The 14,113-nt window shown below is 43.7% G+C and overlaps 1 protein-coding gene across 7 annotated transcripts in view; it reads left to right on the forward strand.

The window, feature by feature from the left end:
- The window catches only part of CLIP2 (CAP-Gly domain containing linker protein 2), a 107,492-nt gene that overhangs the window by 22,243 nt on the left and 71,136 nt on the right, over positions 1 to 14,113 (forward strand). For all 7 annotated transcript variants that reach the window (XM_061604900.1, XM_061604902.1, XM_061604903.1 and 4 more), the window contains one exon: positions 4,827 to 5,058. In XM_061604900.1, coding sequence (XP_061460884.1) covers positions 4,941 to 5,058 — 118 coding nt within the window. In that variant the 5' untranslated portion in view covers positions 4,827 to 4,940. The remainder of the gene's footprint in view (positions 1 to 4,826; positions 5,059 to 14,113) is intronic.

The raw sequence follows: 14,113 nt of genomic DNA on the forward strand, positions 1-14,113 counted from the left end.
GCGATAGCTTTTCAGGGGAGCCGGCCTCGGCGTTGCAGTCTCAGGCTTCCTCTAGCCAAGTTCAAGCATCTTCTGTTGGCAAAGTTGTTGCGGAACTCTGGTGTCACCTCCCCCCCCCCCAGCTCTCAGGGATGATTTGCTGCTTGGGAAGCTGGCGTGCTCTTTCCTTGATCCTGTCTTAATAGTTATTCCGCCCGCTTTTTCTTTAAGGACACAGCTGTCTTTATTTCAGGTTTATAAGCAGCTCTGTTAGGGAGGTGGGGAGGTCGCTTTGGGTCCTGCAAGTTCTGGCTGGCTTGGTACCCTGCCATACTGTGTGTGGGCCACCATGCCCTTTCAATACCAGGTAAAAATTTCTCTCTTCTCCCAGGCATTTGATTGCTTAGGGGTGTTTTGTTTTTAATACAGCTGGTATAGCACAGTGGGGAGGAGAGCCTGGCTGGGAGTCCAGAGTCTGTGAGTTCCGATCCCCGCTCTTGTCTCTTGGGTGTCAAGGGCTAGCTAAACATCACCCCCACACTGAGTGGCTCAGGAGTTTCGTGCCCTGCCACCTGTGCAGCCGTGGGCAAGCGGCATAGTCCCAAGGAGCCCAGTTGCCCCCCAGCTGGCAGTTGCGGACAAGGAAGGGGCTGACTTGTGCAGCTGTGGCAAGCTGAGCAGGCCCTAGCCAGCTGGGGAGGACTAGCCTCAGAGGGAGGCGATGGTAACCCCCCTCTGAATACTGCTTACCATGAAATCCCTATTCATAGGATCACCATAAGTCAGGATCAACTTGAAGGCAGTCCATTTCCATTTTTAATTCTTGATTCTGGCTATTATTTACTTTCAAAAATTACTTGATTCTGGCCTTTGTTTACTGTGACTCACACACACACACTAGGGGCATCGCCCCTGCGCACTGTCCCCCAGACATCCCCAGCCCCCTCACAATACCCCAGTGCCTCCAGACATCGGTGCACATCAGCTATCATGGGCCCTCTTGTCTTGCTTGTTCCTGCGCTGCTGTAGGCCCACACTGCTGCCCTGTGCAGGCACCCCCTCCTTGGATGCCACTGCTGCGCAGTGTGCCTAAGCTGCTGCCTGACCCGTTTGCCACCCCCCACATCAAACGCCATTGCCCCACTTGTTATATGCTACTGCGCAGTGCATCTAGGCTGTCATGGTGTCACCTAGGCCACTTACTGGCCTCCCTCCCGCCTTCTTTCAACCCCCCCCCAGCTTGACCCCAGTGTGGCTCACCCACGCTACAGTTTGCAGTGCCACCTGTCTGTGGCCGAGCAAACTGCAGAGTGACGGTTTAGAGGCTTACAAAATATTAATTACAGCATTTGTACTTATAAATGTGATTTGTTATGTATCAAGTCTGGATCTTTTAAAAATATATGTAGCTTATTTGTACTTTGCAAGGCCTTGGCCATAAGCAATGAAAGTTTAAGAACATAAGAACATAAGAAGAGCTGTTTCAGGCCAGTGGCCCATCTAGTCCAGCATCCTGTTCTCACAGTGGCCAGCCAGGTGCCTGGGGGAAGCCCGCAAGCAGGACCCGAGTGCAAGGACACTCTCCCCTCCTGAGGCTTCCGGCAACTGGTTTTCAGAAGCATGCTGCCTCTGACTAGGGTGGCAGAGCACAGCCATCATGGCTAGTAGCCATTGACCTGACCTGATGTGACCTGACCTGACCTGACCAAAATAAAGAAAAGTGTTGGCTTTTATACAATTCCTGGCCACAATGGTCTATCCAAGAGATGGGGGTCTTGTAGTCCAACAATATCAGGAAGGGCTACAACTAAAGTTATCAATGTCTTGGATAATTTTCTGGACTGGAATGATGTGATGGAGCTTGACATAGAAAAAATCTATGGAGTTGGCTACAGATATGTGACAGTGGAGAAACTCTTAAGAGATGAGCCAGTGCATTTTCTAAAAAAAAAGAACAGAGATATGACTTTGCAGCAATATTTCAGCAACATATTCAGAATTTTTGACTGGAATGATGTGATGGGGCTTGACATAGAAAAAATTTATGGAATTAACTACAAATATGTGACAGAGTAGAGATGCACCCAGAGCAGAGATGTGACTTTACAACAATATTTCAACAACATATTCAGAATTGATGGCAAGGACATATTTGTGATGGGGGAAATTCCCATCAGACTCTTGTTATATGACTATGGCTATGACAGCAAGATCATCATGGGATACTGATTATGGATGAATGGATACTGAAACCACTGGACTTAACAGGATTATTGAAGATGGAAGATGGAATTAATATTGATAATGGAAGAATGGCTATTGAAATTATTGGACTTAACAGATTTGACTAGATGGATTAATTGATATGTTTACTTGGACTATGGCTATGACAACAAGATTATTATGGGATACTGATAATGGAAGAATGGCTACTGAAATTACTGCACTTAACAGGATTATCGAAGATGGAAGATGGAATTAATATAGATAATGGAAGAATGGCTGTTGAAATTATTGGGCCTAACAGATTTGAATTAGATGGATTAAGCGACATGTTTATTTGGAGAAAAATTGAAAGATATATCTCTCAAGGAATTGAAACCTCTCTTTGACTTTTTGTGGAAAGAATAAAATAATGTTTATGAGATTTGAGGATTAATGAAGATAACTACTGGAGGAAAGTGATTTTATAATATAATTTTAGAGATAGGATTGTTATATATTGTAGACTTATAACTGATCTGCGACAAATCGGAAGTCAACATTTTATTTTATTGTTTAATTGTTTTTGTTTTGTTTTGTTTTTTTGTCTTTGAAAATTTGAATAAAAATTAATGAAAAAAAAAAGGAAGGGCTACAATTGTCCCTTGGCCATGCTGACTGGGGCTGATGGGAGATGAAGGCCACACAAGTTCCCCATCTCTTGGCCTTGCCTTCTGCTTGGTGCTTACGAGCAAACCTGGAGTCAAGAAAGGAGATATTTTAAAAGTATCATAAAAGCAGGAATGGCGGTAGCCAAGAGACAGGAAGCAATTAAGGCATGAGTCAAGGATTTTGGCCCAAGCTGAGTTGATGAGGGAGACTTTTGGCAGTGTTTTGAGTTGTAGTGGCTGACTTAGGAAAGGGTGGGCAGGTCCGACTGGGAGAATCCCAGCATGGTTTGCCCTTTTTGGAATTTAATCTGCTTCTGAGGGGTGAGAAATTCCAGGTTTAGATCTACAGGGTCTCACTGTCTTTGGATCAGAGCAACAGATTCAGTTCATGTGTAAAGGCGAACCTACCTCATTTGCACTTTCTGGAACAATGTGCAAACCAAAGCACTTTGAAATTCCTTTGAAATTTGCACCCATGGTTAGGGACAGGGGAGAAATTCCATTCATATCACATTTGAAGGCGAACGTACCTAGTTCACATTTTCTGAAACAATATGAGAATTGGAACAGCCACCCTTCGAAATCCACCCATCTCCGAATTTTGCAATGCAGTTCTGCAGCTAAGTATATATACCAAAAAATGCATGTGCTTACACCAGTATATAGTAGTGATAAATGCATTATGTTAGGGAAAACTGCTTTGCAAAAATGTGTATATTAGGCAAAATTGCCTATAAATGTGCGTATTAGGAGAAATTTGCACTGAAATACGATGAACTTTGTGAAGACTTTTTTTTAAAGTTGCAAACTCGTATGCAAATATGGAGAACTGAGTTTAAGACTGGAAAAATGAGAAACTGAGGAAACCAAAACTAACAGATTCACCTATCCTTAATAGAGATTCTTGGTACATTTTGGAAAATCCTGGCTACTATAAATTGTATTGTTTTATTGATGTATTTTGATGTATTGATGTATTGATGTATTTTTATATTTGTGTTTTCTTTGTAAGCTGCCTTGAGGGCCTTTTGGCTGAAAGGCGGGGTAGAAATACAACAACAACAATATTTGGAAAAGTAGCAGCTGAGCGTAATGGAGGCAACCCTCAAAAGCCCTGAATTGGCTTCCTAACATGTACACTTTTGTGCCTCAGTTTTAGCTAGAAACTCCATTAAGCACATTCTTCATTCCAATTTTAAAATTGCATTTCTCCATCCTCTACGGTTCCTGAACCCTTGCCTTCTACAGATTTCTCATTCAAGAAGAAAAAAATCTAACCATTGGTTCCCATTGATGATCTGCTAATAAGCCAACTATCGGCCTAAAAAAGGCATTGGACTACCATCCACCCCGGTAGTGTAGTGGCAAATTCAGAAGTGCAGAGACCCTTCATGAGAGTCATGCCACCCCCACCCCACCCCAGTTTCACCATCTCTTCTGCACTTATTATTATTAGAATTATAGAACCAGAATAAAACTGCTGTGTGCGTAGGCTCTTTCTGTGGGGGCTAAACATTGCTGGAAACCTTTTGATTTTCAGAATTCTGAAATGAAGCCAAATGTGGGACCAGAATTTGGGAGACCAAGGAACTTTGCCATGAAGCTCACTTCTCACTTACCCTAGGAGCCCATCAGCGTGGGCTAGCTACTGAGAAGGGTTTTCTCTGTGGCTCACTCACCTCTGCTGACTCTGAGTGGCTCCAGTCAGCAAGAAATGGTAAGGAAGCATGTTGTTAGCCAAGTGAGAAGACTCTTCTGAGTGGCTAACACACTCCCCTTTCATGCTGATGGGCTTGTATGCCCCTGATCAGCACCAACCGATGTGGCCAATGGTGAGGGATGATACAAGTTGGAAACTGTTGGAGCACATGGTAACTTAATCCCACCTTGTGTCAGGCAAAGGTTTAACATTTACCTTCTGTCGCTGGTATTTTTTTCCTTTCCCTGAATGTTTCTCTTTTTCTCTCTCCCCAGACAGATGAAGAGAGATGAAAGGGCCCGTTGCCTAGATGCCCGACATTGTGACACCAAGTAATTGATCGGCGGTTGGTCAGAATCCCTTGGCTTAAACCACAAACCTGGGCAAAGATGCTAAAACCAAGCGGACTTAAAATTCCCGGGAGGGCTGGGAAGCACCCCAGCCCTGTGGGGCGCCCTGGAGGTACCGCGACCACAGCAGCCTCCACCACCGCAGCCACAAAAGAAGGTGAGCAAACATGTCCAGTCACAGTCCTGGTGAAAGCTCTCTGGAATCGTGGGAGTTTCTCAGTAGGCCAGGCTAATGATCCAGATCAGTCTGCTGCAAAATAAACCTGATCCTTGTAGGCCCATCACTAACTAATTCATTATGTTCACTAAAAATATTTATTTAGATCTGTTACCCTTTCTCATCCCCTTGAAACCCTAGCCTGAGACTCAAGGTAACATAGAGAGTTGTGATTTTTTAGCGAATGTTCTCTGACATCACAGCAGTTCACCCAATGGCTGGGGCAGGGCTTGCAGTTGATTATTAATGACATTGGATGCAGCAGATTGTTGTTAGAAACTATCTGCAGGGAAAAGTGTCAGAAAATTCCTTTCCCCCTGGATACTTTTTGAGTGCATGCAAGTCTGTTTCCTGCTGTTGATGTTTTTCTTTTTTTCCGGATATGGAACATATTTTAACTTCTAAGGGAGCATGTGCAGGGTTGCATCTTTATTTTAATTTCCCACTTATGAAATCAAATGTTGGGAAAAGTGCCTTTTCATTAATAAATGCTAGAGGTACAGCACTGGGCTATACTTCAACCACTGAACCAACTCATGACCCCCAAAATAGTAGCTAGCTGTTTTGTCCAAACCGGTCAGGCCCATGGTTTGCCCAAACCGGGGAATGGGAAGTTCTCCATTTCTGCATCCAGGCAGAACAGTTTGGTGTGGCATCGGAGTGTAGCCGACTAGAACAGGAAACCGGCTGGCTTGCCGACATTTCTGAGCTGAAAATGGAGACACTGATAAGAGCCTGGGTGCCTTACTGTTGAGCAATGATGTTCGACTTGTCCTGTGCCTGGGCCGCTTTTTCCATACCCCTCCTGGCTGGACTGGAGAAACGTTGCTATTCCATCAAGAGGTGTGAGGGTGGGCCCTCGTATAAGGCCCTCTTCTCTGCCACTTTCATCCAATAATAATAATAATAATAATATCCTGCCCTTCCTCCCAGTACAAGCCCAGGGCGGCATTAATGAAAACAACACACGTAAATGCATTAGATTAGGGGAAACAGCTTTGCAAAAATGTGTATTTTTAGGAGAAATTCACACTAAAATCCTGATAGGAACTATAGAGAACTGAACAAAGAAAAATGAGCAACCGAACTAGGTAGACTTGCCCATCTCCAGCAGAAACGAGCATATTCTAAAGCACTGCTACATCTGCAGGTGCAGCTTGAAAGATCCCTGGGCAATCCATCTTTTTTCTGTAGAATGATCCTGTTTTCAAAATATGTACTTTTAATATACTGAATCAGAAACTTCTCCTTGTATTTTGTTTCTGTCCTGAAATTCTTGAACGAAGGAAAGGCTTTTCTTTTCAAAACTCTCTCTCCACCCCCCTTTAAAATAGCTGGGGGTGGTTGGTACAATGAAACTGTTGATCTCCAGGGCATGAAGTGAATTGTGTACAATTGGCTCTTTATTGCTGTTAACGAACTGTGGCTCTTTACAGTTTCTGGTCAATTTTTTGGAAAAAAAATGCAGCTTTTTATTGGCTGCTTGGATTGATGCTTGGATAATGGATGACAGCCAGCTGCTGATCCACTCCTGTCTGTTGTGTGTCCCCAATTGTCAGGAAATTCAACTCTGTTTGCAACACTCGTTATAAAAAAAACCCCTCACTGTTCAGTAATAACAGACACCAGCGTATCTTCTAGAAGCAATGCAAGCAAAATCACTTTATCTGATCAAGTATCCTTTGTTAAAGGGTTCTTTTTGTGTTGCTTTTGATGGCTAATTTCTACACCACCACCCTGCTGAAACCTTGTGCCAGGAAATTGGGGTGGCCTGCCTATTAAGATTGTTGTGCAAGATTAGATTTACTGAGGCTGGGGTGCTGGAATGAAGTTTTACAATTGTTGTAGGTACGTGTTCAAAAGGAGCCTGTGACATTCCCAGGGTACAACCTTTTGAGGCTTTTTAGATTGGGGGGGGGAGTAAGAAAGGGGGCATCACATGACAGACGTTCATAAAATTTATGTATGGGGTTGACAAGGTAGATAGAGAGTTTCTCTCCATCTTTTATAGTACTGGAACCTGGGCTCATCCGAATGTAGCTGAACATTGGGAGACTCACTAGGGATGGAAAGATCTGTCAGTTTGGCTCCTCTCAATTTCTGATGGTTCCAATCTTTAAATTCAGTTCTCCACATTTCTGCAGCAATCTGTGATTTTTTTTAAAAAAATCCTCATGAAAATTGTCTAGTGTTTTAGTGCAAATTTCTCCTAATAAACACATTTTCGTAGGCAGTTTTGACTAATGTGCACATTTTTGCAAGCCATTTCTCATCCAATAATGCATGTTATTTTTACTCGTATAGTCATTTTTATGCACACTTTCCCTTAATGTATACATTTTTGTAAACACTGTTTGGTTGGTGAACTGCACTGCAAAATTTGAATAAGTGCAAATTTCAAAGGGTGGCTGTGTTTCAGTTCCCGTATGGTTTTGGAAAGTGCAAATTTGATCGGCTTCAAATATGAACAGCATTGAATCAAATTTCTCACCCCTCCCTGTGCCAGGACAGACAAGAGGAAGTTTTAATTCATGCACGGCCTTTCAGGAGCCATCTTGGGAGGTTTTTTTTAAAGCTAGCTTACAGAAAGAAGGATTTAACCCTCCTATCCCCATGCCACAGTCATGATGATAAATTGTCCTGTTCTCACCGCGCTGCTTACGGAGATGAGAGACTCCCCAGCGGAAACAGAAGTGAGGGCAGCACAGGAGCAGTATGCAGGGGCCGTCTGAAGTAAGAGTCAAGAGCCTACCTCAAAACCAAGGGGGTCAGGCAAGAATCGAGAAGTCCAGGGTCAGAAGCCAAGCTGTCTGTAAGCAACCCAGGCAAGGGGCAAGGCAAGAGACAGGTGGGCTCCACAGGCAATCTATAGACTGGTCAGGTACAGAGCCGGAGTGTAGACGTTGTTCCAGCAGCCATTCCAGCCTAGCACTGGGGTTTTTATGCCGGAGCTGCTGAACCACACCCCAAACCTCAGCTGACTCCCGTGGATCACCTGCAGCCAGACCTTTACTCCTGAGGGGCCTGTAGTCGGGCGCTCCTCTGGATGGGCCGAGTCTCCATCTGGTGTCGGAGGCCGTGCCTCTCCCTTGGGCTCAGGGGCTGGTCAGCCTCGATGTCAGAGGCCAAGCTTGGCCTGGGTGCAGACGGTCCATCCTGGGCCTCATCTTAGGACCCTGCCCCTCACCCTCAGACAGAGCATGAGCCAGGGCTGGGTCGAAGACCAGAGCCTCCTGGTCTTTCTGCAATGAGGACTCCCCTGACTGGGACCTGACATAAATGCCTGCCCCCTGCTCAAGCTGTTACTAGCCCTGGGAACAACGGTAGCCTAATATTACTAGAATGTACTGCAATGGTTATAGTGTTGGGCTGAGACTTGGGGGGGGTCAGGGTTCAAATCCCCCGCTCACCTAGGATGCTCACCTGGGTGGCTTTAGGCGAGTCACACCCTCTCAGCTTTGTGTACATTTGTGAGATACAAATGTAAGAATGAAATAGCCGGTTCTGAAACGATTGCCAAGACGATTTTGTTTATTTATTTTATTATTTATTTATTATTTTATTTACACCCCGCCCTTCCTTCCAGCAGGAGCCCAGGGCAGCAAACAGAAACACTAAAAACACATTAAAACATCCTAAAAAGACCTTAAAATACATTAAAACAAAACAACGTTGAAAACATTAAAAAAACCTTTAAAAACGTCTTTTTTTAAAAAGGGTTAAAGATATTAAAAGACATATTAAAAGAAATTCTAACACAGACGCGGACTGGGATAGGTCTCAGCTTAAAAGGTTTCTTGGAAGAGGAAAGTCTTCAAAAGGCGCCGAAAAGATAGCAGAGATGGCGCCTGCCCAGAGCTTGGAAAAGTTACTTTTTTGAACTATAACTCCCATCAGCCCCAGCCAGCATGGCCACTGGATCGGGCTGATGGGAGTTGTAGTTCAAAAAAGTAACTTTTCCAAGCTCTGCGCCTGCCTGATATTTAAGGGGAGGGAATTCCACAGGGAAGGTGCTGCCACACTAAAGGTCCATTTCCTATATTGTGCAGAACAGACCTCCTGATAAGATGGTATCTGCAGGAGGTCCTCACCTGCAGAGCGCAGTGATCGACTGGATATATAAGGGGTAAGACGGTCTTTCCGGTATCCTGGTCCCGAGCTGTATAGGGCTTTGTACACCAAAACTAGAACCTTGAACTTGGCCCGGTAGCAAATGTACATTTTGTTGAGATGGCTTCTGCATCGTGTTTTCATGACAGCAGAGAAGCACATCTGCAGAGCAGCCGTGTATACCTCCACCTTGAGGAAAGGCAGAATATAAATCGGAAAAAAAAAATAAATACATACAGGACTGCATTGCAGTGGGGGAGGAGGGTTAAACCTCTCCCGATATCCTGAAGTCCTGAGTTGCTTCAGTCACTCCTTCTTCAGCTTCTCTTTATGGGGGTAGGGGGTTAGCTATAGTGAAATGCAGTCTCTCACATCCACACCATACATTTAAAGCACATGGCATCCCCCAAAGAATCCTGGGAAATGTAGTTTGTTAAGGGTGCTGGGAATTGTCACTCTGTGAGGTGTAAACTACATTTCCCAGGATTCTTGGGGGGACACTGTATGCTTTCTTTTTTTTATCATTAATTTTTATTCAAATTTTCAAAAAACAAAACAAAACAAAAATACAAATTAAACAATAAAATAAAATGTTGACTTCCGATTTGTCGCAGATCAGTTATAGGTCTACAATATATAACAAACCTGTCTCTTAATTTATATTACAAAATCACTTTCCTCCAGTAGTTATCTTAATTAATCATCAAATCTCATAAACATCACTTTATTCTTTCCACAAAAAGTCAAAGAGAGGTTTCAACTCCTTGAGAAATATATCTATCGATTTTTCTCCAAATAAGCATGTCAATTAATCCATCTCATCAAATCTATTAGGTCCAATAATTTCAATAGCCATTCTTCCATTATCAGTGTTAATTCCATCTTCCATCTTCCATCCTTGCACCCATAATAATCCTGTTAGGTCCAGTAATTTCAGTAGCCATTTTTCCATTATCAGTGTCCCATAATAATCTTGCTGTCATAGCCATAGTCATATAATAAGAGTCTGATGGGAATTTCCTTCATCAGAAATATTTCCTTGCCATCAGTTCTGAATGTGTTGCTGAAATATTGTTGTAAAATCATATCTCTGTTCTTCTTTTTTACGAAATGCACTGGCACATCTCTTGAGAGTTTTTCTATTGTCACAAATCTGTAATTAATTCTATAGATTTTTTCTATGTCAAGCTCCATCACATCATTCCAGTCCAGAAGTTTATCCAAGATATTGATAACTTTATCTCTGATATCTTCATTAATTTCTTCAAGGACAATGCTAAATTCCAAACAGTAAACTTTATCTCTAATATCCATAAACTCCAAGTCTTTTTCCAGTTCCACATTTGTTCCAATCGCCAGGGCTTGCATCTTCCCTTTAATTTTTCTTTTTTCATCTTCTGATGCTTGTCCAATTGTATCTCTGATCTCATCAACCTCCTCTCTCACAAGATCCCCTATTTCTTTAAGCTCCTGCTTTATTTTGCCAAATTCAATTTTCATCTCCTGTCTGCCCTGTCTCAGGGTTTGTTTCGTTATCTCAATCTCATCCATTATTTTCTGAAACATATTTACTTCCAGGATCTCAGCCACTTTCTTGATTGCCATTCTTAAAACCACGAAGAAAAAAAACCCACTTCTTATTCCAGCAACAAAGGGGTTAATATTCCAAGCTTGATGACATCACAGTGTAGACAGCACAGCCTGCCTTATCTCTTATTTGTTCAGGAATGCAAAACAAATTTAGTTCACAGCATCAAAACAGTTAGTGGCATCGAGAACAAGCAGATTCGTCAAAATGAAATAAAATAGTCCCAGACATATAATACTCAAAAGTTCATAAATCAGATTTATTTATTTTTTCTCCTCAGAATAGAAATCCCTCATCCATTTGTATCTTTAAAATGCACAATTCCAGGCCAGCTTTTTGCAATAAAAACAAAGATAAGCTATTTCGATTTCTTTCCTCCTTAATTTCGTGAATGAAAGAGAAGAGTTATAACTCACCCAGGGATTCTTTATAGCTGATTCATTGACAAATCTCTTTTTGCTGTAACAATTTAAGCCAGATGATAAAAATAGAAAGAGGGGTGCTTGCCTGTTAATCCATTTTTCTTTAAAGAAAAGATAAACGTCTCGCTAAATCAGTTAGAGCTTGTTTGAAAGTCCGTCCGGTGCTGCTGGCTGAACCTTCTTTCATAAACTAATGAAATCCAGTCCCCCCAACAAACACAAGCTTCTGTGGTTAATCTCTACGTTTCTCCCTGCCCGGGAGAAAGTCTTTACCAGTAAAAAAAAAACGTTCTGACTGATTTTAAAACTGAAAAAGCTTCTTCTGAGACGAGAGCTTGTCTCAAAGGCAGCACAGGCGAAGCAACCCTTCCCGGAAGTCCTGGGGACACTGTATGCTTTCAATGTGCTTATAAATGTCTGGTGTGGATGTAACCTGCATTTAAAGCACACTCCTAAGAATCCCCAAAACTGTAGTTTACCCCTCACAGAGCTACAATTTCTAGCACCCTTTGCAAACTACAGTTCCCAGGATTCTTGGGGGGGAGGAATGTGCATTAGATGTATCGGCAGGGCCGATGCCAGAGGGTGGCCAGGTTGGGCCCTGACTAAGGGACCCTGTGGTCCAGAGGGGTCCCTTAAGGGCCCCTTCTTAGGGTGGGAGAGTGGCACTCTTGTTCCATGACCTGCAGCAGTATTAGGTCCTGCAACCCAACCTTGCCACGGATCATGAAGAGGCAGCTCCCAGTTACCCCCCAAATACAGACAGTGTGGGCTTCAATAAGTCTGCCCTCCCCTCCTACCACTCCCGTCAGTGTGAACGTGTGTGCATATGCCTGCCATCACCCAAGATGGTGGCAGGGGCTTCCTTAAGGGGCTGACGCCCCCACTGCCATCTTGGTTGATGGCAGGCATGGCACTGTGCACGCACATCATTCACACAACACGAGAGGTAGGTGGGGCACGTGGGCGGGCTTATTAGTCCCGTGTCGCCTGTATCAGAGGGGTGTTGAGCTACAGTGGCGCAGGCCTGGGGCAGGCTGGTGTATACACAACCTCAGTCTAATTTGACCCTGAGAGGCTGAGCAGAAGGTTTTTTTTTAAGTTAATAACATCTCCAACATTTACTTGCGAGACTGTTTTGGGCATCATGGAGCCAAGAACTGTTGGGAAAATATTGTACATTTATATAAAAAGGGGGAAAACTGTTTTTAAAGGAGTCCTTAGTACTGGGAACCAAAGGGCAGATAGTTTTGTGCCTAAAGTAAGAGGCATGAAGCCAGGAGGCTGGGTTCTCCTGTGAACAACAGCTAATGGAGGCGGCTGCGTTTCAGGCATCACAAAACCATATATTTTATTCTTCATGGTGAGCAGCTGAGCTCCCAGGTTGATGGACAGTTTCCTCCTTCTATCTCCACCTCCCGCTTTTTATGTACCACTTATTAGTATGTATTTTTAAAAGCCTCTAATTATCCTAGTCATAAGGCTGTCCCGCAGTGGGACAGCATTTAGAATCATAGTGTTGGAGGTGCCTGGGAGGTCATCTAGCCCAACCCATAAGAACATAGTTTTAAACTTTTTTTAAAAAATAAGAAACACATTTTTATATGCATGCTAGTCTAAAATAAACATTTTTATACACATTTTGGAACACTTTTGAGCCAAGGATTGCAGTGCCCAATTCAGAGAAGCACGAAACTGTACAAGTAACTGTATTTGAAATCCATGCATTCCTCCAGGAAGTTCAATAGGGCGAGCCCTGCCATTGGGCAAAGTGAAGCAGTTGCATCAAGTGGCAGCTCCTCCCATTTCCTTTGACTTCCTGAGCTAGCCTGCGCTGCACCCCATGTGCCTGCAGCCCCCAGAGGCAATGGAAATGCTGTCCAGCTGCTAGTGCTGAAGTAAGATTCACTTGCAAGTCCAGCTGGATTTTACACATGAAGTGGGAAGATACCATCTTGTTCAGCAAATCAGGTTGGGTTGCCACACAGATGATACGTCCTTTCCCCCTTTATAGATTTTGAACGCTGGTTGTGTACACACCATACATTTACAGCACACGTAAACCTGTGCCTTCCCCCTGGTAGTTTACCCCTCATGATGCTACAATTCCCAGCACCCATAACAAACTACAGTTCCTGGGATTCTTTGGGGGAAGCCATGTGCTTAAAATATGATTTAAATTTATGGTGAACAAATAGCTGCTGCCACAGATTTACCAATGTATCAAATGCAGCTATGAGGCTATGCGCACGCTCAACTAAGGCCATTTTTGGACAAGGACAGCCTGTGGCCATAGTGATTCATCCACTGGTATCCTCAAGAGTCAATTATTGCAATGCACTGTCTGTAAGGTTACTCTTGGGCCCGGTCTGGAAGCTCCGGCTGGTGCAAAATGCTCAGCTACTCTGTGGATGGCGACAGACTCCCACCAGCACATAACTCCAGTGCTCAGAAGCGTGCACTGGCTTCCCATTCACAACTGGGCCAGGTTCTTGTATTAATTTGCAAGGCCCTTAACATCTTGAGTCCAGGGTACATAGTCCCAGGCTGTGGTCTGAAGACTCATGAGGCCAGCTCCCTGCTGAAGCGAAGCAGGGTCAGGCCTGGTCAGTGCCTGGATGGGAGACCATCTGGGAACCATATGTAAGCTGCCTTGGGTTTCTGTCATGAAAAGAAAGGCGGGGTATAAATGAAATAAATAAATAAATAACACTTTAAGGACCACCTGATCCCTTATATCCCCACTCGATCGCTGAGATCTTTGGAAGAGTCTCCGTTGGTGGTCCTCTGTGGCTTGGACGCACGGCTCGGCTCGTAAGTACTAGAAGCCATGCATTCAGTGTTGTGGGTTCAAGCTTGTTAAACTCCCTTGCGG

The sequence above is a fragment of the Rhineura floridana genome, chromosome 21, assembly GCF_030035675.1.
Source record: "Rhineura floridana isolate rRhiFlo1 chromosome 21, rRhiFlo1.hap2, whole genome shotgun sequence".
In the NCBI taxonomy this organism is placed as follows: Eukaryota; Metazoa; Chordata; class Lepidosauria; order Squamata; family Rhineuridae; genus Rhineura; species Rhineura floridana.